Below are 24,500 nucleotides of genomic sequence, written 5' to 3' on the forward strand. Positions count from 1 at the left end.
TGAGTCATCTTATCTGCCAAGCTGAAACCATTAGGCAAAGACTAGACAGATGGAGATGCTAATGTGAGTCAGACTAAAGAGACATTTAAAAATGAGGCTGTGTCTCATCTTACTCATCTTTGGTTTTCCAGTTTAGGCAAGTTTCTCTCAGTGAGTAGGGCTCTAACATTCTTCTTTCAGTTCAGCAAGGCAGTGTTTGTAGTGGGGCACGTGGCTCACCTCTGAAGTCTCGATGCCTTCAGGTGACTCTGGATGGATGGCAGTTACCATCAGGCTGGGCAGGAACCTTGCTTGCAGTCCTGTCACAAGTGACGCTCCACTCCACGGCTGCAGAGGGGAGGGAATGAGGCCCTGACTACACAGGTGCAGATTTGTTATTTAGAAAGTCGCACCAGTTTATCAGTCACACAGCCAGTGGTACCGAACACCTTGCAGCTTGTCTTTGAGCGGGTTAAAAGAGGGGTGACCAACCTACGGCCCTGGAGCTGCAGGCAGGGTATGAACGGCTCCAACCCCTGCCCATGGCACAGCTGCCCCACGCCTGCTGTGCTGGTGTGGGCTGCGGGGAACGCTGACATCCCAGGGCTGGCAGGGGACGAGGCAGCAGGAGGCGTTGCAGCCAGCGTCTCACAGCTGTCCCAGGCCCCCGCTCTGTGTGCCACACCAGCTTCACAATGCCCCAAGACTCTGGGGTGCAAGCCAGGTCCTCCTCCCACCTGCGGCTCATGTCCCATGGCTTGCTGCCTTTTTGGTATTTGGCTGTTCAGTCCATAAAGTTTGGGCATAACTGAAGTAACGTAGGAGGGAATGGCGGTTTTACATGTCCCGCCTACTGCTTATAATAAAATCCCACTTGCATGTAGCTAAGCTAGGAAGTAGTACACATTAAACTATTCAGAATAATAGGTATTTATTTTCAGTGCTATTTTCATTAAATATTGGTATCATATATCCATGTCTGAGGTAATAAATTAAAAATAAATTCAAGATTTCAGTCCCATATTTGTGCTGCATATTTTTTCTACCATTACACATAATTTTGATGCAAACACACAGTCCATAATTCTGAATGCAGCTAGGAATATTATTTTAACACTTCACTATAATTTTGCTGAGAATGGTTATTGCATGATACACTTTTAATAGATGTTTTAGTTTAGTTATACTAGAGTTTTCTATTAAATCACACATACTGTAGTTATAGGAAGATGGGCATGAAGATGTGCTTTGAGCGAAGGAAGGCAAATATTGAATCGGAGTGACAGCACATACTGCAGGATTATTGTCTGCCCGCGCTAGAGCCCAGATCCAGCAAAGGCATTTCAGTGTGTGCTTAGCTTTAGACATACGAGTCGTTTCAGTGACAGCCATGGCCTTAAGTGTTTGCTGAATCAAGGACTAGCCAAGCCTGCAGACATAAATTCATATTCTTATTTAACTGTGTGTTATTTGAAAACAGTTTTGCTGGTCTCATATTTTGTAAGTTATTTTGTGATGACCTTCGTAAGATTTTTCGTATCAGTGAAGCACCCGTGAAAGTTTCTAACCTGGTTCATAAATACACTATGAAAAAATAAGCAGCTACAATGACTCTCTTCTACACATTTTGTTAAAAGCAACACCTGGTTTGAAAAGTTATTAAAGTAATTTTTTCCATGGTAAAATATATTTAAAAAAATAAACTCTTCATTTCATCATCTTCCATCAAACATATAAGCCTGTTGAAGGGCGGGACATACCTCAGGTATTTTCATTTATAAATGCAAGAGATTGAGCACATCAATCTTTTTGCACTTAAATGCTGGTGGTAGTAAGGCCCTTTCAGCTAAGTCTCCACCAAGCCCAACATTAGTGAGCTAAAGAAACAAACAAACAAAAATTTTGCTTGCATATAACTTTTTCATAATCCTGAATTGAAAAAAATCCTCTCTGCTTAGAAAAAAACTCTTATTTAACTGCTGCCATTAAAAAAGTATACCTCACCTCGATGTTGTTTTAACTTTGATCAGTGATTCTGAATGCAAAGGATTTAAACACTCATTAAAATTACTGTGGCATGCCATCGGACTCTTAAAGTTCATAAATTGTGCTAATCCTAATTTAAATCAGGAAGCTATAGTTTAGAGCTAGAGCTAATGGTTGTCTTCGCATGAAAGGTCTATTCCCACCAGATTTTCTTTACTCTATTTTGCACATGACTGACAGTGCCCATGATGTCACCCTGAAAGACTGTTTGGTGTTATTACCAGAAGCTATAGTTTGTGTGAAAACTCTCCATGCTCATGCGGTGAATTGCATCGTTGTGGGGACCACGGCCCGCACTGCAGTGGTCTGGGCCTGGCCACGGTGGCGCAGCTCTGCAGCCCGGGGTCTTCAGTACTCCACCGAGCTCACGATTGCCATTGGTTCATCAAATGTGGCCAACCTTATCTGCTTTGGGGTAGGGATGGAGAGAATTTCCCCCGTGTCAGGTGGTGAGTGGATACCATTGTCTATTGCATTTGAAACCTCCTCCTCGTGATCCTCGTACAGTGTGTTGATGTGCAGCAACGGGTGGGCTGGGTTGCAGTTCAGTGCAGGTGTCGGCTCGGGCTTGACCTGGTTCAAAGTCATACTGGTGGCAGCAGCAGTGGTGGCTATGTGGTTGTGGTTACATGTGACAAAAGCCCCGGCAGCAGGCACAGTTCTGCATGTCTCGGATGAGTACAGGATCTCGTTTGCAGGATGAGGGGTGTCTAGAAGAAAACCAAAGAGCCAGTTAAAACACAAGTCGTCTCTCACCCTTCCAGTCCATCACACAGCAGTGTCCTGAACCAATAAAAGTCACTGGCAGTTTTGCCACTGATTTCAGTGGGAGCAGGAGTGGACCCAAAAATGAATTCTCTTGGGACGCTTTGAGAAATCCAACAGGACCGTTTCAAAACAACAGGGTGGTAAGCTCAGGGAAACAGGACAAACAACAAATGGGTTTTGTAAATCTTGCTCTTTTTTAGGCATGCTCATGCTTCCTTATGTGAATGGCATTTTCATAAAATGAACAAAGAACAAAAGAAAAGAACCTTTTATTCTCCTCTACAGTCTGGCAGGTGTTTTATATATGTTATGACTTAATGTTTTGACAAACATTATGAATGTTGAAATTCACTGGATGGGATACAAAACGGACTGATATTTTCAATGGGAAAAAATAGTGGTTACACATTGTAAGCCACTTGTCTTTAGAAAGAACTCAGCAATTTGACATTAACTGATGTCTCTTTCCAGAAATTATAAGTGTACCTTACCTGATGGACTGCAATGTAGGTCTAACTCAAAAGCAAAGCTGAAAATTTTTAATGGGAATGGGGAATAACAAAGCCCCAAAACTACAGTAATTATTTTTTGCCCTTAAAATATTCAAGCACTAATTTAGATGAAAGTAATTTAGACCAGAAAACCCCAGTAGTTTTGAGGAGTTGAAATCAGAGCAGGTGACTGGATAAGGAATGCTGTAGAATAGCTCACATGCACAGTGGGGAGTTGGAGGGCTCTAAGGAGCATAAGGATTTGGAAGTGACAGAAACTTTTATACCTCAAATCACTTCTTTGCTGGGCAGTGGGGTGACGGTAGCTGTCAGTCTGTCGAAGCCCAGAGGGAGGTCTTAGCTTGTAATGAGATGAGAGCCGTTGCTTTAAGTATGTACAAATCTTTCTGTAACTTCAACTGCATTGTGCTTCTTTCTTATGTCAGTAGCTTACAAAAATAAACAAGAAGATACCTGTCTGTCTATCAGTTTATCTACTGATCTATCACTTTTCTCAGTGCTCACATGGCTTTCCCCATCTCTCCAGTACCTAACAATTATTGATACAATAAAACACTCCTTTGAGGTAAGAAAGGGACGGGATTTCCAAGACACACACTGGGAACTGAGGCACAGAAAAACCATCTCCTGCAAGGCCACACAGGAGGGGAATGGCAGAAATCCTGAACCCCTAGCCAGCACCTACACTTCAGACCATCCATCCTCTGGTCCACATGAGACAAAGGGCAATTTAAAATGTGTCTTGCATAGGGAACAGTATCAATGATCCCAGTTGTGATTTCCCAGGTCACAAACACACGGCAACCCCTAAGAATTGGTAGTTAATGAGAATTTTTTCTACAGGGAGCTTTAACTGCCATTAGAGCAGTTTTTCACACACTCCTAAGAAGTGGTTGTCACTGGTCCAAGTAATGGCTCGGGAATTTCCATCTGACTTGAAAATTAGGCAGGTTTAAGAAATGCCAGGTGCTGGTAGAGCACAAAGGGTATCATGAATGCCAAACCCTTCTCATTTTCTTGACATTCGTAATTGTGAAAATCTGCTTACATTTGAAAAACTACCTGCACCAACAGCCTGTGGGCTGTTTCATACCGCTCTACCTGTAATAATGCTTATCTTCAATATAACCGATAAAGAGAGACAACCCCTGTTTCTGAGGCCTGCAAGCCCTAAGATTATTAGCTATCCCAAAATCTAGTAAGGTAGGTGAAACAGTTCAGATAAGCTTTTAGTTTTTGAATATCGCTACGCAAATGATGGTCTGTGGACCTGGTATGGGCATTATGGCATACTGTACCTTTGAGAGAGGAGGTAACGTGTACTACGACATTCTCTTCCTGGTTTAAAAATCCACCCTCTTGGCTTTTTGACGTAGGCATCGAGGGGAGGGCTTGAATCTCTGGCTTCGGTTTTTTGCTACTAAGTATGTATGGATGAACATCCAAGGAAAAGTGCCTTGTGTGTTTTTTTTCACTGCTTGTGCTTGGGATGGCGTTTGGCTCAGGTTTATGAGTGGCCGATTGCTGTGACGTTTTTGCAGCAGACTCTAACAAAGGAGCGATAAGGCTGTCTGTTGCTGTTTTTCTCCGCACAGGCTTCGGTTTTTCAGGTTTATGGTTTTCAACCTTCATAATGGCTAACTGTTCCTTGAATGGCTGAGGAAGGGGATTGGTAGTCGGGATCCATTTCATCTTCTTCCTTGGCCTCTTAATGATGAGCTGCTCATTAGCATCGATGTCTGCTGGATCAACACTTGGGTCTATCGTTTGGATCCCTGAGTCACGCATGGTTGGAGTGGCATCGTGATTGGACTGGGCCAACGCCGCAAGCAGCTGGCGTACCACATTGTCGTACATTAGATCGCTTTCATTTGTGATAAAATCCAGGCGGTTCAAGGATTTTATGTGGTCCCGATTCTCATTACAAAACATGGCCAAAATATTGATGTCACAAAACTGGGACTTCTGCCACTGTTTCTTGGTCTTTATTCCAACTTTGTTCAGTTTATCAAATATGAAGTTGGACTTACGAAATATGAAGAGGTGAATTAAGTTGATGAGGATTATCAAGTTCATAAAGCAGAGAAGAACGATATCCACACCAGCAATAATTCGCTGGAGCTGGACGGAGGGCAGTTTGCAGTTCACTCGGATGTGCAATTTGGAGCTGCTCGTTTTGTCTGGAGGCTCTCCTAATGCACACGTGAATTCATTTTGCTTCTGTGTCGCATAGTAGGTAGATAAGTATGTAATTGGTATGATGCTTAAAAAGATGATGAACAAATGTCTCGCAAGATAAAGCTTAGCTAAAAAGTTACTTCGTCCTCTTCTTTCCAGGTATTTCTCAAACAAGTTCTGTTCGGGGCTTTTTTCCTTCTCTGCATTCTCAATTATTTCTCTCTTCTCTCGCTCGGTGATCCCCGGGCCCTTGGACTGAATCTGTTTCTCTATTTTTGGTGCCCGCCCTTCAGCTGCACGGTGGTAGCAGTTATCGATCTCCTGAAGCAAAAAATTAAGCTCTGAAGTCAGTCGGGTGGAGGCCAGAAATTCCCAGCCCAGAGCTGGAATGTACATTATCCCAGCAAAAGCCAGCAGTGCATAAGGTAGGAACTTATGCTCAAACAAGGAGGGCCAGTGGCTGGCATCAACTCCTGGCAAGGCATCTTTTAATTCTGTCCAACAATATCCTCTGGCATACAGGGCTTGATCGCGGGTGAAGTTGTGTGGTGTGTAACAGTATATTGGCTCCTCTGTATAACAGAGAGAAAAGTCACTGCTGTGCATTTAACCTACAAAAGGAGCTCTGGAAAATAAACATTTCAAATGATATCAATTTTATTTTACTGTATCTTTACATGACCATTAAGCTCTCCATGTCTCATAGACAGCCCAGCCTGAACACATCTTCACAAGCCTCCAGGCAAAACTATTTTCCTGGAAGTTTTAGAACGAACCTGAGCTAGAAATGTCAGCAAGAAATATGTATTTTGGTTTAATTATCTCTCTGAGAACAATATGCAAAGCAACTGTTACCTGAACTCTCTAAAGCTAGAAGACCAAATAACCACTATACAGTAGTTGAGGATATTATGCGCAAATGCCGAAAGGCTCATTTAGGTGAAATTTAAGGTTCAACCTAGCCAAATATTCTTCTAAGTATAAAAAAGTTACATGTAGCTGAAGGCAATGTTTTTAATCTTTATTAACAAAGTCTACTCATTGGGATATGGTAGAAAAAATTGAAACTTAAGACACAGAAGCATTCAGTCAGCTGTATCCCACCCAGCTAACACTCTTGAATTTAAGTGTGACTGCCCAGGACAGAATCTGGTGTGCTAACTGTATTTATCACTATGAAAATTTAATTCTACATTTGAAACTGTAACATTGTTTTGTATACAATGTGCAACTAAATGCCATACAGTATTGTGGAAGAAACAAATACTGTGAATCAAGCAAGCAAACAGACAAAGTAATGGAAGAAAAAGTGTAGCAAGGATTACTAAATACACAGACAGCGATGCAAATTTTCCTTTAGGACATGTTTAAGCCACAGGTTGCTGGAGGGTGGAAGGGTTTATCAAAAGAAGTAACACCATACACTTGTCTATTTTAACTGTCCTTCCTACGCATTTACTTTTTGCCACCATCAGAGACAGGATATTGGGCTAAAAGGACTTCTGTCTTCACCCAGTAGATAAGTTATGTTCTTATACAATTATATTTTTCTAGCAATACATGAAAGTAAGATAGAAAAACTTGTGAAAGTTGGAATAATATCAACTGTGCAAAGAACAAAAACCAGTATCAAAACACCCTCTTCAAAGAGGAAGCCCATATTTTCATGTTTTGGCATGTAGAACAAAGGGAATATATTTTACAGGGTTCTGGTATACCTTTAAAAAACTTCCTAAAATGAGACCCATAGGAAGAAGGCATGTTCTCTTGAACTCAGAATCGCTCAAGAACACCAAGCTTGCAGCCTACAATTCAGATCGAGAACAGCTCACTGGAAGAGAGTACTGGTACTGTTCTCTTAATAACGCAAATTATGAAGAGAAAAACCAAAATATTATGTCATTTGATAACAATAAATACAATATTAAAAATTAATAGGCAGGCAAAACTCCCTAACCCTTTTCGTTTAACAGACGACTCCTTACTTGACCACCTATTTCTCATGTGCAAGCAAGTCAAAAGCAGTTACTAGTTCTTTGGTAAAATGGTGAGGTGTAAACCTCTCCTGTGACCCACAGAGATCTACATGCTGAGGACTGCACAAAAATCGTTTGGACTCTTTTCTAAAAATACAACCAATTTAAACAGAGCTACTAAAATAAATGACGCTACCCTAGACAGCATGTAAAGTGAGTAAGTCCTGCAAATTCTTTAAAAATCACTTTTGAAGACAATTTTAAAAGATCTAACTTTAGCTTCAGAGGAGAGCTTAAAGCACTCAAATGTTACACAGCTTCCCATTTAGGCTATTTCTGTGTATTTACAGCCCTGTGTTACATGAAAAATGCTCAGACTCTCTTGTTTTCAGTAATCACATGCCCTCCCAACTCTACCCATGAAGGGATGCATATAAAAAATTGCAACTCTTACTAACAAAGTTTTACTGTATGATTTCCAAGGAGACAAAGTAGATTCCTATGTGAAAATGTTCCCATGGGAAAAAAAAAAGGCAAAGAAGCATAGTGTGTTTCTCATAAGCAGAAATATTTTGAATTAGGTGTCTCTAAGCTCAGTAGAACCTGCCAATATGAAACCTAGTTTCCTGTGACACACACGGGTTCCTTTCTCCTAGGTACCAACACCATGAATATTTGGGAAGACAGCAACAACTACTCATATGAACCATCTGTAAGGATTATTTTTTGATTCATGTATCAGTTACTATGACCAAATAAACTGTGAACAGATCTCTTCGGTTCTCTTCACTGAGACCTGAAAGCTAAGGTAACTTCTGCCAAAATTGTGCATATACAACAACAACCAAATGTATGTTTATTTTACAAAATTAAAAAAGGGAAACAAATCAAAATGTCTTAACATTTACATTTATGTTGGGCAGATCATTTAGAGACTAACTCTGCATGCTGTTCAGTGCCACTACTTCAGTCAAAAAAATCTGAAGAGCTTCACAACTCCAGTTTCAATAGAGGCTACTTCAAAAATGGGGCTGCCTAGGCTGGTAAAGAAAGCAAGTATCAGTTTACGTTTTTTAAACTGCTCCCATTGTCTGGTAAGTCATGAGACATTTCTAATTTATTGGGATAGCTGAGCATGGTGTCCCATTCTTATTTAACATTTTGTTAATTTATTCATGCTAGTCTAATATTTTCTTTGCATCTTTGTTAAGTTGGCAGGACTTTCATTATATGTCAGATAAAACCCAACTCTCAGTGAAGCCAGTGGAGTTTCTTATAACTGACTGAAGTGGGGGCAGTGAGGTTACAATGCAATTTTATTCAAACTGTATCTTCCAATATGATTGAGCCATGCTCATCATCAGTGAATGCTACTAATTTTGGTGAAGTTACTTCACAGGGGAATTCAGCTTAACCTTCTCAGCACAGGACAGTGATTCAAAGCAAAAGGCTATTCCAGCTGTCACCTGGAAGAACTTCTTTCTCTTTATTCACAAGAGGTTGCCAAGCAAGATGGCCATGGATTTGAGCTGGCTTTTGTCAATGCTCCTTCTAAGACGATGGCACCACTTCACCTTGCATTCAGCCTGGCATTTAACACCATGAAGGTGTTTGATCCCATCACAGCAGAGTAACCCCCTGTTTCTCCTCACTGCAATCCGTGTCAATCAGGAATAAATGAAAAAGAAAAGCACCATGTCAATAATTGATCTTGTTTGTTATGAAATATGGCATTAGCTGGGTCTTAACATGCAGATCTGATGAGGATGGGGGAGTAACAAGTTGTTCTCACACACACAGCTCACTGTAGCCATGAGCGCCCTACTTAATGCAGTTTCAAGAAGGCACAACAGATTTATGATTTATTTTATAGTATCCTCCTGATAGGTAAGTAGCACTAAAAACAAGGCTGTAATAGTGTTAAAATCACAGCTGTGACACTAGATCATGTAATATAAAAACATGTACTTGCTTTTAACTTTATATTCATACATACATAAAGTTTCTACTCTTATTCTTATTTCAACCTGAAAAACCTCAAGCAATTTAGCAAGCACTCCAGCCACCACGAAATGCAGCTTTTTCCCAAGACTCTGCAGTTTACTTGCATATGGTGTAACTGTTCAATTGTGTAGGAAAAGACAATAGAGTAAGATGCTGTAAGGAAATTTTTTTAAAAGCTTAGGGGCCATTATTATGGCTGAATGGATTGGTTGTGTTCTCAATATTGTGTAGGTGTAAGCCCAAAAATATAATCCATCCCTCCACTCTCCTTGACAGCTACATTCTTGTATGCCCAGAAGACAGAAACTCTTACCAAAAAGTCAAGAGCAAGGTCTTCATCTCCAAAAGAATTCTTTGCCAGCTCCAAACAATAATGAAAACATGGGTCAGGGTGGACATGCATGCAATATGCATTCGTATCAAAGGCAAGAAAAACAGTAAGATAACTAACCTGCCAATGTTATTGTTGGCTGGAATACTGAACTCAACTTTTTTGCATTAAATGTCATGTGCTTACTGCAAGATTTTTAGTTCTGATGCTCAGAGAAAAATCTCAGTAAGTTTGAAATCTGAATGTCTGACCCGAGTTCCACCTGCACAAATGTGTTAACTGCATACCAGACTACGAAGTTCAACACAATTTCAGATTAAAAAAACACTAGGAATGTTTAAGAAAAAGTCCTGCCTTCAGTAATACTTACCCACATTCCTGGGAAATGTGCCTTTTGAATAATTTTTAAGAGACTAAATAACCCTGTGCCAATGCTGTGCAGAAATAATTACTACATTGGGAAGAAGTCCTTGAAGTCATAAAGTATAATATACTTTATGTTACACCAACTTGAGTATAAAGATGCATACTGGGACGCTTAGCTTCCTTTTTTTCGATGCTATTAGATGACCATAGGAGCACTACATCAGATGTTTTCAACAGTCATACATAAACACATTTTATTCTGCTCACTGTACATGTAAGTAGCTTCTAGAAGTTCACAAATCCAGCCTTATGGATAAGGTATGAGACACATCTCACTATATTTTTTGGGCATGCAAAGAAGATCTAATAATCAATGCAGAATTGTAATATAATTGGTTATGTTACGCCATTTGAAAAATTTAAATACTTGACAGCTAAGTTTTTTCACATGCTTAATTCTGTACCATCTCACCCCATCAGTTTAAGTACTACTTAAATGGAGAAAAATGACTTGCAGGAAGTATTGTGACACTAAGGTCACACTTCAGGGGAACGAAAGAGTGAACATGGTTGTGAGAAGATAGCCAGGGTAGGGAGAGGGACGAAGGGCTCTGCCCAAAAAACTCTTTACAAAGAACCTAAACAGTATGGAAAGGAGTGAAGGCAAAGGAGCCACCAAGTCTGCTGCCTGTTGGTAAAGGCTCCAAGGAATGCCTGCAGGCTTCCTGCTGGCACAGGCTCCCATTCCTGCTGCTCCCAATCCAAGGTCAGACACCTCCTTTCAGTGGTTCCCCAACCTCCACAAACTTCAGCACACATTCAACCACCCTCTTCAAGAGGCCCTGAATTAAACGCTGTCTGTCAGGCTGTAAGTGGCAGGCATGAAAATACGTTAGATAAATAAATCCTGCTTAATTTCACACAGGAAACGTAATACTCTAAGTTCTGAAATTCCTCAAGCAAGAGGCTGGAGTGCTGAGGGAGGGCTAGAACCTCTGTGAAACTCCCCCCTGCAAAAATGAATCTCAGATCTGGAAATGGCGTTACCAGTGGAAAAACTGGAAGGAATCTCGAAAGTTAGCAAGTCCCATGCCCCGCTCAAAGTGGGGTCAAGGTTGATTAGGCCCTTGACATTCTGAAAATCTCCAAAGACAAGGACTACATAAGCTGCCTGTGCAAACTGCTCCCATGGTTGATTGTCCTCAAGGTAATTTGGTGTTTTTGTAGGTCATGTCCAGCAAGAACGGCCGGATTCATGCAGGAGTAATTTTTTTCACTTTTGAGAAATGGTCATTTCCAATAATGAATGCAATGGCCAGTTGCACTAGGAACGCATCAGGTAAAACATGGCTAGGTGGCTACCATTGCAATGCCAGTGGCTAGAGCTCAGGCCCCAGCCCTGCACCTCAACTGAAGGAAGAGATATCAACAGCACAGTTCACCAGGGAGGCTGTGTGTGTGTGTGCGTGCATGTGTGCGTGCAAGCATATGGGTGCATATTTGCCTATCTATAAAATACAAAGCTTGCAAAGAAAAAAGTGAGCTAGCATACGGTAGGCAGAAACGACACTGTCAGGAAGACGCGGTGAGGCTGGCAGATATGTCTCACTCTGCACTACCTTTGCAAAATTTTTACGTGTCTTCCTGGGAGATTGAATTGCATCTAACCCAAACACTCACGTGCCCCTTAAAAATAAAGATAACAATGCCAATCTCTCTGTCTTCAACACTGTAAAAAATTAAGAGCTACTCCTAAAAAGACTTAAGTGACTTCATGCATTGGGCTGTTCCTTTGAATTCAACAGGATTGCTCACAGTGCGTAACATTTGGCATGTGCATCGCTCTTTGAAGAACTGATACTGTAGAGGAGTCAATTTCAAGCTTCTAAAATATTATGAGCAAAAGTTATTTAAATAAATATGGATGACACATCTCTAATGCTTTTGGTTATTAAAAAGAAAATAAAATACTAGTAATGTACAATATATGCCTCTATATAAAGGGGCAAATGACTTCACACCTACTGTATTTCCACTGAAAAAATGTATATTCACTCAAAGCAAAATATAAATCATAATAATAAATTGTGTATGTCTCCTGTGACCTCTAGCTTTTAGAACTTACTCTGGAAAAAGAAAACACACCTCATTAATCTTCCAACTGAATTGCATGATTTTAGCATTCTAGTGCAATAATTCAGTAATGCCAAAGGAACAGCACAATTTTTTAACAGCAGACAGAAAAAAAAATGAAGTATCCCAGCTTTTAGAAGACAGAATTCAAAAAGTAAAGGAGATGAAAATTCTTGTGCTTGCTACACAAAAGTAAATATGCTTGTTGTGCAAAAAATTCTCTGAGGATCGAGAAGTAAACATTAGCCTGACCACCACAGCCCTACAGTGGGCACAGGCAGCAGAGGTGGTGCTCAGGTGCTGCTGGATCTCCCAGCTCCTGGACAAGCACCTAAACCCTGAGGCTGGAGACCTGAGTTAAGCATCAGGTAAGTATGCTGGCAAGTATACTTATTGACTTACATATACTACAGACTCACCCTGGGCCTAGTGCTTCCTGGCAAGTGGCTTTCTGCCCTCTGAAGAGGGCTGCTAAATCATCCTCATGCTCATGTCCAACCTGCTTATGAAGAAAATCTGGCATTCCAGTCAAGTTCTCTAAGCACTCCTTGTACAGTCCTCTCCACTTGACTCTAAGGAGGAATTCAGTGTTTAGGCAGAACCTCTGAATCTCCCTGCCCATCAGTTGCCAGAACACAAGTTTCTAACAGCCATGATAAATGAGAACTCCCTGAATTCAGCAATAAATGCCAGTATTTGAAAAGGGTAGTCCTTATCATACTGCTGTCCTTGCACTGTGTCACATACGTGCAAGCACACGCACATGCATCATTCATCTTGGGTACTAAAAGGATTGCACAAGAAAGCAGGTAGCAAACTGTTTATTTTGAGAAACAGAAATAATTTATTTAGTAGTTTTTCAGCATTTTTTAAATGGAAAAGAAGAAATGTCCTGGATCCTCTTCTCTCTGGAAAAAAAGAACAAAAAACATTCATGTTACTGAAGCTGGAAATGTAGTCTAATGAAGTATAACATTATCTAAACTGTATATGTGTTTTCCATCTCAGTCACACAGTCCACTAGGATTATGTAACTCTCTACTTAAATGTGATTTTAACAAATGGTGGCTAATACTCAATTCACAGCCAAAGAAACAATTCCCTTAATATAACAGCTTTATTTAAACTACCTTATTTAAAGGGTATTTAAAGATTAGAAATTCGTACAGCACGAGGATGGATTCCTGAAATTACTTTGGTGTATCAACTGTAGACATACAGTCCTATTTAACTCACTGAGTTTACTCATATTAATAAGAAAATAAAACATTCATCAAACTAAGCCTTAACTTAGCAAGCTGATTATTAAGAATTATTACTTTTATCAAAACAAAAGGACAATACCTTTACCTTTCTTAGGGAATATTCTTTCCAAATCTGAATATAGGTTCCATGCCCATGAAGTCTTCCTAAGGTACAAATTTCTCCATGCTCAACAAGGTAAGGTATAGCCTTTTTTGCCCACTCTCTGAAACCACTTGTCCTGTTTAAGAAAAAAATCTTGAAAAGAAAGTCCCTAAAGAAATGAGACAGGAAACCACTGCTGCTATTAAGTTTTATGGGCCTATACTCTACAACAATTAGTTGTAATGGGTGAGATGTTGATAAGCAGTTTCAAAGACTGACAGGTAAGGGTTCCCCACAGCAGTGACTGCAATGTAAGGGCAGCAGCAGGTGTCCCTGCATTTACAATCAAGGGTTTTTTTCCTTGCAAGACGCTGCTTGAACTGCATATATTTTGGATCTGCAGAATCAGTAAATTAGTAATGCATTTTTCTACTGTATAGATAAATTTAGAGAACTATATTCTCTGTATGTAATGAACACTGGGTCTTCTAAAATTAGCTGGTATGCTGAAGTTCACTTACCAGCAATCTGAGGCTTAAAGATTTGTAATGCCTGCCCAGGTTATTCAGGAGAGAAGGACAGAATATCTACTCCTGCTTGGCTGATACGTTGGAAGTCTGTTGGAGGTTATTCCAGAAATGTCAACAGTTATGCAGAAGGTGCAGAAACACCTAAATGAAATCCCCATAACTGCTCCTACAGAGGAATGTTTCCTCAACAGTGAGTTACCATCCACTGTGTGATGGCCATGCAGTGTGGTGGTAGTGCCATTGGAAAGAGCTTATTCATAGTGACTGCACTGTTTAACATCACCAGGAGCATTTCTTCCTGTGCTCAAGAGAGCTCTGTGAGCACACAGAAAACACCTGGAAGGAAATTACAATGCTTGTATTTGTACATAGAGATGTGTTTCCGTATTATAATTTTTTTTTTTTTTTGTATTATGTTAAGATTTGAGGGAAAGTTAGATCTGAATTTAAAACGATGTATTCATCAAAATACAGTTAATGAAATTTGGCCATGCAGACAGTCCTAAAAAAGAGATCTGAATAACATTTACTTCTAAATGTAGTGCTTACATGAGGAGGTAAGTTGGATTTTGGTGATGTACAGATCTTCTGCATAGAAGTAATGTGTGAAAAGAAGTGTTTTAATGTTTTCCAAAGATCAAAAAAAAATTTCGGGCAGTTAAAAAATTCCCCTCTAGAGATGGAACCCCAAAGCAACTGCACAAGCACCCAGACACTATGATAATGTGGACTAGAGTAACACTTAAAGTAAACTGCAAGAACATGCAAATGCCAAAGTGAAATGAATTATGAAAATTCAGTGAAACTGATGAAACATAGATAAGGGTGGCCCCTTAAGTCAAGAGTCAAGTGCAAAATACAAACACAAGAAGCAACAGGAACCAGCAAGTCTGTTCTACTGCATTATTGTTATTTAATGACTAGAAATTAAAAAGATGCCTTGTATTAAGTACTTCTTGGCATTAACATAGCATCCAGAAAACTTCATATTAAAAAGAGAAGAAAAATGCCAATAGTTAGCTCATTAGGTAATTATGTTATTTTTATAACATAGTATTTAGAAGGCAGAGATGGGTGGTCTACTGCTTTTTGGAAAACTGATTCCTCCATGAAGTTTGGTAAAGTGTCAGAACTGTTCTGATCTACCACAACAGAGACAGGAGAACCAGCCTCCCAAGGTTCCCAGGGGCTCTGCCAGTTCCACTGTGGAGGTCTGCCCTACTGAACAGGTCATGGATCCCACAGAAGATAAGGCACCTCACCCTCGAAATGCTGAAATAATTACTTCAGCATTATTATCAAAATGCTACAGAAACAGTCACTGAGCGAGCTCTAAGCTGCAAAAAACACATCACGTACCTTAGCACTGGCTGCATCGCCGCTCTGGTAACTGTATGACAGGTATGGTGCCAGCGAAGAAAAGCAAACAAATCCCCAAAGCTTGCTCTTGTAATGAACTGCTGTGTTTCCCAGTTCAAATGCAAGACTATAATACAGGCTTGGGACATAACCCCTGGTGATGGAAATATCTGAACTGATTTCAGTGTTTTTCTAAGAATAAATCCTGTATCATGGGAAACAAACGGAACCTCTACAAGAATCATGCCAGTCTACTGCAAAGTTATTCAGCTTTTGTAATTACACACGTACACCTACTGAAGGTGCCCACTGTCGTAATTTTTAATGCTGACATAACCCAAGGAGCTCAGTGATGATCTGGATTCTTTTTGAAGAGTTTTACAGATCTAAGAAACAGTACAAACTTAGATTTCTTCTAGATCATGGATGCATAATTTCTATCTCATTTATGGAGAAAAAAAGCTTCAAAATACTTCAGGGTAGCTTTGAAAAACAGTCTTGACCCTACTATTATTTATTCACAAGGTTTCCACTTGACTAAGATCAATGAGTTAAGTAGCTCAAACAAAGATATGTTTGACCATCTGTTCAAATTGTTATCTGAAAACATGTACTAAGCTAAATCTCATCCACATTTTAGACCTCTTCACATACATCACACTTGGGAAGATGAAGGATTTAATAGTGCAAACATGGTGATTAAATTTCATATGAAAAAAGGATGATGTGTATGTGTCAATGAAGTTTGAAAAATGGAATTCATGACAGAAAAATATCTGTAGGAACTGCAGTGGAATGATTACATGCAAGGCTCATGCACCACCTCAAGATTACCTTTCTATTTAACATTCAACTGTGTAACTGCAAATCTTTAAATGACCAAAACTCATGGAAAGCCAGTTCACATACCTTGTGTGCACCTTGTGTGTGTGAACTGCCCTTACCCACTGGGAAAAATTCCATCAAGAAGTGCAAACAGCCAGCGGCTGAATTGCACCCAGTCTGTGGTTGCTTGTACTAATTCAGTTCTTTTTAAAAAGACATGACTGGAAAGCACTTAAACACAAGTAGCACTGAGACACTCCTGAAATTCTTTTATCACAGCTAATACCACCTCAGAACCAATTTCCGCACTGGTGTTGTCATGTACATCAAGCAATCTGGCACTGGACTCTTAGCAGCAACAATAATCACTTGGAAAAACATCATCTTCACTTTCTTACTGTATGTAGCTTTAAGTGCAGTTAAAAAGAAAAAATGGAAAAGAAGCTCAAAAGCCATCTAATAGATAAATCATGTAAGTGAGCATGTGTAAGTATGCTGCCCACAACTTGAAAGAGAAATATAAAATAGAAAAGCTGACCAGAAATACAAAATAAACTCTATCTTATCATAAATAAATCTTCAACATATACTGTTTCAAACATACTGTAGGGTGAAATGCATAAAAAGACATTGAATTCACACATATAACTGTACTACACAGTGAAGTAAGCATTGCTTATGCAAAATGATTACAAATCAGAAAACATAAAAACTTGAACTGACCCTTCAGTCATTTCACTTACTGTCTCCTTCCATTACTTCCTCATGAGAATTTTCTATCTGAAGAGGTCTGAGCTATGTAACTGCTAAGAAACATAGAAATACAGTATTTATGAGCAACTCTGGTATTTTGTAGGTTCTGCTTTACAAACCTAGCAAAAAAAAAAAAAAAAAAAGAATGTCAAAGCTTGGCTTTTGACCAAAGTATAAAAATCAGCTGGATGACTGTTTTGCTTTATTTTAATAAAGTATTGGTATTTAACAACTTCGGAGGGAAAAGCAAACATGATTGCAATACATGAGGCACTATACAAGAGGGATATGACTTGGTAATCCTTGTAACCTGCCACATCAGTCCTAAAGCTTTTGGAAGTTTGGAAACCAAAATATTTCAATATCCTGAAGGTAACACATAACAGAAACAGCAACATATTCTCCTTGGGGCCCACCACCTTTTGGTCCAGTATACAGAGAACCTTCCAAAGACGCTACTGATAGCACTGCTACTGAACATAGCACAACACTGAACCAGTGTACTCAAACCACTTAGTAAAAGCATTAAGCAACACAAACAAACTAAGCAGCACATCATGAAAGCCAAGTATCTCCATCTGCTGGACTGTAGAACAGTGTCTTGAAAGTTCACCAAATGCCATGAGATATTTCACTACAAAAGGCTGCCACCCACTGCCAGCAGCATCATTGCCATTCACAGAGGTAAAATACAGCACTTGCCGGTGAGGACCAGTATGAAGTACTCAAGAGCACCCTACTTTTAGCTGTGGTCTGTGTGTACTAGTTCCATGGCAAAAACTGGGAGGGGAAAGGATGAAAAACACATGAAACACCAAACAGACTCAAACTGATAACAAATGTTGCAGTCTAATAACATTCTGCATTCAGTGCATTTTAGAAAGGAAATGAAAATGGAAAGGTGGTCTATTAAAGGACCAATTCCTTTTTATCTGGATGCATACCTCCCCAGATTGACCACGCCTTGATAGGAGATACTGAAACATCACCACTAAAAACAACTGCAGAACATTAACACAGACTGTAGCTGGACTACAACTACATATCTTAAAGCCTTGCCTACTAACTTTTAATTAAAGTTTGGTGGTTTACCATTTTTTCACTAAATATTAATCTAAGGGTAGTCTGCTTCAACATGAAATCACTTTAAATACTTTATTTAAAAATAAGTAGATAAAAAATACAAAGAACACCAAACCCTTTGTTATGGGAAAGGGAACAATCTAGCAGTCTCCAACACAGATAAAATGGAAGGACGAAAGTGACAACCTATACTTACAGGCTTACAATTTGCTTCTCTACCAGCTTTTACGTGGTATAGTCACCCACTCCTGCACCGGGACAGGGCAGTACTACCACATCTGAACTCTCCGTTTATATTGGCTGCTTTTTAGTTCTAGTTTGCCTAGGAATAACTAACTGTTCAAGTTGCTAGCAAATGGAAGTCAGGCTTCTGTATCTTCAGGTATGAGAAAGCAAACCTTTACCATGTCAAATATAAGCAGAGACCTTAGCAAATCACTGCATATACATTTGCATGAGTATTCCAGCAGATGCCCAATAATATTTAGGGTATAATGGGGGTCATGTCCCTGTTCTGACAGAAATTCAAATACATTATTTTTTTTTTTAATTTAAATATGACTACTGATTCTTATCTTTAAAGCAGTAATTTCCAAATGACAACAGAGCAAACCAAAGTAAGTTCCCTTGAGAGTACCAGCTGTGTGCACTGTTATTCTCAACAGGGTTTCCTTCAGCCTGTGCCAGCTTCTGTTGGCACCTTCACCAGGGCTGAGAGCTCCGTGACTCCAGAAAACCAATTACACTTAAATACAGATCCATCCACTGGGCAAAAGAAACACACCTTCAAAACTTTTCCTTTTATCTTCCAAGCAAATATATGCTGGTCCTTAAATAAGGGATGTCCTGGGTTTATATGAAGTCTGTTCTTGGGTGAATTTTAGAAAGAGAAACAATATTCCTTCTTCTCTTGTGGGTGCTTGTGTGGACTTTCTTTGTGTGGGGTAGCTATTGCTCCTAAATGACTTTATGATGAACTTATGCCCAGTAAAAATATGGCACATGGATTTATTTTAATTAACTTTCTAGGGCTGTCCTTTCTGGAATCCCACTGGTTTGCTTGAAAAACATTAAAGGAGAATTGGGAGACTCAGAAATGATAATGTAAGAGGTTATCTGAGTTACTTCTTTTACAAAAGAAAGTTTGGGAAATGCAAAGAAAGGCTGTATGCATTTCTCTGAAGAGGGGCCAGTGCAAGAATTGTATCTTACTTCAGAGTAAAGCCCCGTCCCCGCTGAAATCAATAGTCAAACTCTTACTGACTTCTTTGCAACCTGAATTTAACTCTCAGGGGCACATCCTACTGATGTGTATGTCCCATGCCTTCCCTCTGCAGAGAGCTCAATCTCATCCAAAATGCACTGGCATCTAATAGTGAAATTTAGAAAAAAACAAATTATCTCCAAATAAATTTTGGTTATGTGACAGATCCATTTCTAGGGCAAAGAGATGACAGCCCATTTTTCCACATTGAGTCAGACTGTGAGGACACTAAGTATCCAGGGCTGCACAACAAGGAACATGGCCAGCAGGTCGAGGGAAGTGATTCTACCTCTCTGTCCTCATGAGACCCCACCTGGAGTACTGCATCCAGCTCTGCGGTCCCCAGTATGAGAATTATCTGCTAGTGGGAGTCTAGAGGAGGCCACAAAAATGGTCAAAAGTCTGAAGTACCACTCCTGTGAAGACAGGCTGAGGGAGTCAGGGTTGTTCAGCCTGGAGAAGAGAAAGCTCTGGGGAAACCTTAGAGCTGCCTTCCAGTACATAAAGGGGACTTTTTTATAAAGAGATGGAGAAATACGTTTTACCAGGCCTCATAGTAAGAGGACATGGGGCAATGGCTTTAAACTGAAAGAGGGTAGCTTTAGATTGGACATAAGGAAGAAATTATTTACCATGAGGGTGGTGAGGCGCTGGGACAGGCTGCCCAGAGAAACTGTGGATGTCCCATTCCTCAAAGTGTTCAAGGCCAGGCTGGATGGGGCTGTGAGCAACCTGGTCTAGTGGGAGGTGTCCCTGCTCATGGCAGGGGGGATGGACTAGATGATTTTCAAAGGTCTCTTCCAACCCAAACCATTCTATGATACGCATAACAGAAGAAAAGCCTAGTACCTCATTTAAAGCCTTTTGTAACACACTAAGTTCAACTGGATTGTGATTTATTCAGAAAATCTGCATAACACCTGCTAAACAATTATGTCTTGCCTTTTATGGTACTGAAACTGTAATTTGTAATTTAATTTCTCAGAAGTGATGTAAAGATCAGAACACTCCCATATGAGGACCAACAAATCATTTACATGAATAGCAAATGCATTAACCTAAATAATGACTTTGTCCATGGCACTAAACCAACATAATTAACTAAATAACTTTATCTTCACCCACAGGCAAAATTCAGTATGCAATATATTATACTACAGACATAATGATTTTTAAAGTAGTTAATTATAATATTTTAAATAAATAACACACACTTTCTCAATCTTGTGTTGTGGAGCTGAACTCTGCTCTTGTGTGTGCTCCAGGCTTCCTGGGATGGCGAGGTGCCTTCTGCACAGCCCAGAGCAGGATGGCAACGCTGCTCAGCCCAGCAGCTCTTGCTGCACTTGCACTGGACTGAACAGTTGCTATTGACTAGCTTTAAGCTATGCTTGATCCCACGCACATCACCCAAAGGTAGATGAGAGAGTACACAGGTTTTTATCTTCTCTGTGCACTAATCATGCAGACTCATTCAATCCAGAGCAAAAAGTTTTGTGAGAAGCCACTGCTTTTTGATTGCTACACTTTTATGTCTCTAGTGCACACAGCACTGTTCCAACAGCTTTACCAACACTGATTAAATAAAATGGGATAGAGTCCAGAAAATGGGATTGTTCTCAGTTTATGGGCATGATGGTAGCTTTCCATGGGTCGCACTAGATATCATTAACAGAATTCAGAATGATAAGCATCAGTTTTTATTTCCTATTCTCATGCAGTAACTGATGCATACAAGGGCCCAAAGCAAGGCTGAGAAGCTACTATGATATTCACAGCCAAGGAGGTTGCAGGAGCCTTATTCCATTTTGTCAGCAAAGTTTGCACTTTCATACATATTATTTAAATTGCACACAAGGAGCAGTATCCAAAGGAAGCAAACAGATTTTTTTAAAGATCAATGGCAGTGTATGGGTGAAACATAATACAAACTGCAGAACCAGTAATAAGTGTGTACCCAGCTGGACTATTGTCATTACCATTGTCAGTGTCTCTGTGTATGGGAATATAGCGGAAGATTTGGCAAGGAGATTAGTTAAATGTAAATATGCTCAAGTGACTTGCACCTGTCTGTAGAAAAAGCACATACATCACACTAATTGTTTTACTGACCTTGTGTGCCTGATGAGTTGAACCTCTGTGTTAGATAACACAGGCCTGTGAGAAATTCTGGGCACCTTATCACTATGTCTGAGATTCCTCCTTTGTTGTGAGAAGGAGTGTGAGGCTGTGCCTGCCTGAAGCCTTGAAATACAGGCAAGCTCAGCAGGCCCAGTGATCTTCCAGCAGGGCTGAACTGACCAGCGCCTGCATTCCCGCTTGTGTCACCTCTGCCTGGGAGCTTAGGTGCGACTTTGGAGATCCCCCAGTAGAGAGGTAACTAAAATCTGCAATGCACTCGTGGCCTCTGGCTCTTCTTGTGACGTGCCTGTGTATGTGTACACACTCTGGACAAGCTTGACGTAGTAAAGGAGTCTGACTACACACTGTTTTGGTAACAGAGTAACACCTGATTCATGTCACATTAAAATTAATAGTAGTTTTGTTCTTGAACTTTAGAAGCAGAACTGAATCCACTAATCCTGAGCTCTTCAACTCCACTCCAAAGCCAAAACTATTTAGTTTCATCAGATCCTCACAATGTTTTATACAATCTCCTGTATCTTCACTTTTTTTTCCTTCTCATTTTTCTAACTGCAGACCATATGAACAAACACATGACAGGAAAGTGGTGTCCCACATTTTTCCAAAGACACAGGGGTGTTTTCTGAGTTGCCTTGTAAGCTTTGTCCTGGCAGGACACAATAGGTCCTATATCTCACTGGGTCAAAGGAGCATATATGATCTGTCAGCAGTCACAAAGGATACTACTTTGGGTCCTTCTGAAAAACCAAATTTGGAACACAACCATCAGCCTAGAGAATAGTCTTTCACAGCCATAAACTCAAATGCAGGAATTCAGTAGATCCCCTCTCTTCCACATACTTGTGTGGACCACAGCTCACACTTGCAGAGGGACATCCACTGTATTAATCTGAGTGTCTTAGACTTGAGGCTTCGTCCACAATCTGCAGTCTCAGAGGATTTGTTCATATAGAACAAATTACTGCTGTCTGCACAAGCAGTGAGTCAAAGGACTTTTGCTGGGAAGCTCGCACCATGTAAAGGAACACATGTGAAGGGGCACAACCTTTCCTGTAACCAAGGTTATCTTTAGGCCTGCTGAGGTTCAAACCTGTACATCTCAAACAGTATGAAGGTACACATATAAGTATGCACTCTTGTGAGCTTCTGTAGGATTGTCTTTTTATTAGTTTGCTTCTCTTCAAACCAAACTGAGGAATGGATGCCCAAATGTTTGCATTCTACAGAGGATCACCAAAGGTGACCTTGAATCCTGCCTTTCAGTCACAATGAAGAGATGCCCTGAAACATGGTCTCTCTGAGATACCTTCAGATGACCAGACAAAAAATGAGGCTCTTCTCATTAACTGGGACTGTCTTGCTCTACATAACGGTATTTTTCAAAAACTAAGTTAGTTTGAAAAAGTTTTAACTATACTTCAGAAATATCTCAAGACTCCATTTGCAAGCAGTTATTATTCTAGGTAATTTAACTTTACCTCATAAAAATCCCAAGTATTATGGGTACGCCAGTGCTGGAAGTCAATCCCAAAGCAGTGTGCAAAGCAAGAGCCTGATTCTGGTATGTTTAGACTGACTAAACACAGCCAGTTCCCACCAGCCTCACAAGCTACAGACCGCTAGGTCAGTCCTGTATATTAAAGTGCTAATAATTTCACGTGGATCTTCAGTGTGGAGCTTCAAGGGACCTTAAAAGCGGGCATGCACTGGCAGCTACACTCATCAAGCCTATACTTCAGAAAGTAAAACAATGGTTGCATATGCGCTAATGGCCTGAAAGGTGTCCTAACAGTTTACTGAGTCAGTAATTTTCAAGGCTCATTAACATTTGACCTTCTTAGACTGGAAGGACACTGCCCTGCTGGTGATGGGCAACCAACCCAGGCTTTTAAAACTGTTACTGGTTGTATACGTAGGCCCTTCACTGAAACTCATACCAGTGATTTCCACTATCACAATATGGCAAAGCACAGTGTGTGTGTCCCCATACATTGTCTCAGTCTCCATGAAGGCATCTGCCTCTCCCTAGCTGTAGACACCTGAATTAACATCAGGACAAACGCCTGGAAGTCAGTCAGGGTCCAGCTCAGGACCTGTCCAGGATGCACCTCAAGGAGCATAAAGCCGCACCCTGTGTCGCCCACGGTACCTCTCAGCTGCTGCGGGGCAGCGCGGCCTTCCCCGCGCCACCGCTGCCTGCCGGCCAGCGCCCCGGGGCTGCGCGTCGAGCGGGGGCAGCAGAGTCCCCGCCCCACCGCCGGGAAAGGCGCTTCCCCGCCCGCCAGGCGAGCGGCAGCGGCCGCCCCTCAGCGCTGGTGGCCGTTGGGGAGCGGCCGCTGCGCGACGCGGCTGCCCCCGCCCGCCCAGGCGGGAAGGTGAGGGGCGGTGGCCGCCCCGTCAGCGCCAGCGGCCCCGCCCGCCCGCCCCGCCCGCTGCGGGCATCCCGCCGCCCTTACCAGCGAAGTTCTTGGTGAAGACGAGGGTGACGAGGAGGATGGGGATGAGGACAGTGCCGATGGTGACCACGCGGTCGAAGGGCAGCTCCAGCTTCAGCTGGAGGAGCAGAGCCGCCAGCGCGCCCGCCTTGTCATCCTGCTGCCCCGGCAGGATGAGCTCCTTCAGCTTCTCGCCCGCCAGCAGCGCGGTGGCCATGTCGGGGTGGTTATCGATGATGTGTTGCATAAGCGGCGGCGGCGGGCGGCCTCACGCCGCCGGGCCTCCCCGGGGACGGGCGGCGCGCTGCGGCGGGCTGGCTGCGGGCGGCGCCCGCCGGGCCTGCGGGGACAACACCGACAGTGGTCACAGCGGGGCCGCGGCCGCGCTCCTCCGCCGCAGCGGCACCATGTTTGGACCGGCGGGACGCTGACCCTGCGGGCCCTGCCGCTACCCCCGGCCTCCCGC

At 41.4% G+C, this 24,500-nt stretch overlaps 1 protein-coding gene and 1 long non-coding RNA gene across 5 annotated transcripts; both read right to left on the reverse strand.

Annotated features, from left to right (window-relative positions):
• Positions 1 to 925: 925 nt before the first annotated feature.
• On the reverse strand, positions 926 to 24,281 carry PANX2 (pannexin 2). 2 transcript variants are annotated; one of them, XR_011737049.1, is made up of 4 exons: positions 24,056 to 24,281; positions 4,604 to 6,055; positions 3,572 to 3,733; positions 2,653 to 2,735 (listed from the first exon to the last, which is right to left on the reverse strand). XR_011737049.1 is itself a non-coding variant. In XM_065858689.2 (3 exons), the coding sequence occupies exons 1-3, from the start codon at positions 24,279 to 24,281 to the stop codon at positions 2,374 to 2,376; spliced, it is 2,040 nt and encodes a 679-aa protein (XP_065714761.1). In that variant the 3' UTR covers positions 926 to 2,373. The 2 variants fall into 2 exon arrangements, 1 of the variants encoding a protein (XP_065714761.1); XM_065858689.2 differs by lacking the exon at positions 3,572 to 3,733 and having other exon boundaries at positions 926 to 2,735.
• On the reverse strand, positions 13,099 to 23,893 carry LOC136113541 (uncharacterized). 3 transcript variants are annotated; one of them, XR_010653008.2, is made up of 4 exons: positions 23,749 to 23,893; positions 17,078 to 17,160; positions 13,644 to 13,776; positions 13,099 to 13,201 (listed from the first exon to the last, which is right to left on the reverse strand). It is a non-coding gene; the product is annotated as an uncharacterized lncRNA (long non-coding RNA). The 3 variants fall into 3 exon arrangements; XR_010653007.2 differs by having other exon boundaries at positions 17,098 to 17,160; positions 23,749 to 23,892; XR_011737050.1 differs by lacking the exon at positions 17,078 to 17,160 and having other exon boundaries at positions 23,749 to 23,886.
• Positions 24,282 to 24,500: the final 219 nt, after the last annotated feature.

The sequence above is a fragment of the Patagioenas fasciata genome, chromosome 1 (assembly GCF_037038585.1).
Source record: "Patagioenas fasciata isolate bPatFas1 chromosome 1, bPatFas1.hap1, whole genome shotgun sequence".
Taxonomy (NCBI): domain Eukaryota; kingdom Metazoa; phylum Chordata; class Aves; order Columbiformes; family Columbidae; genus Patagioenas; species Patagioenas fasciata.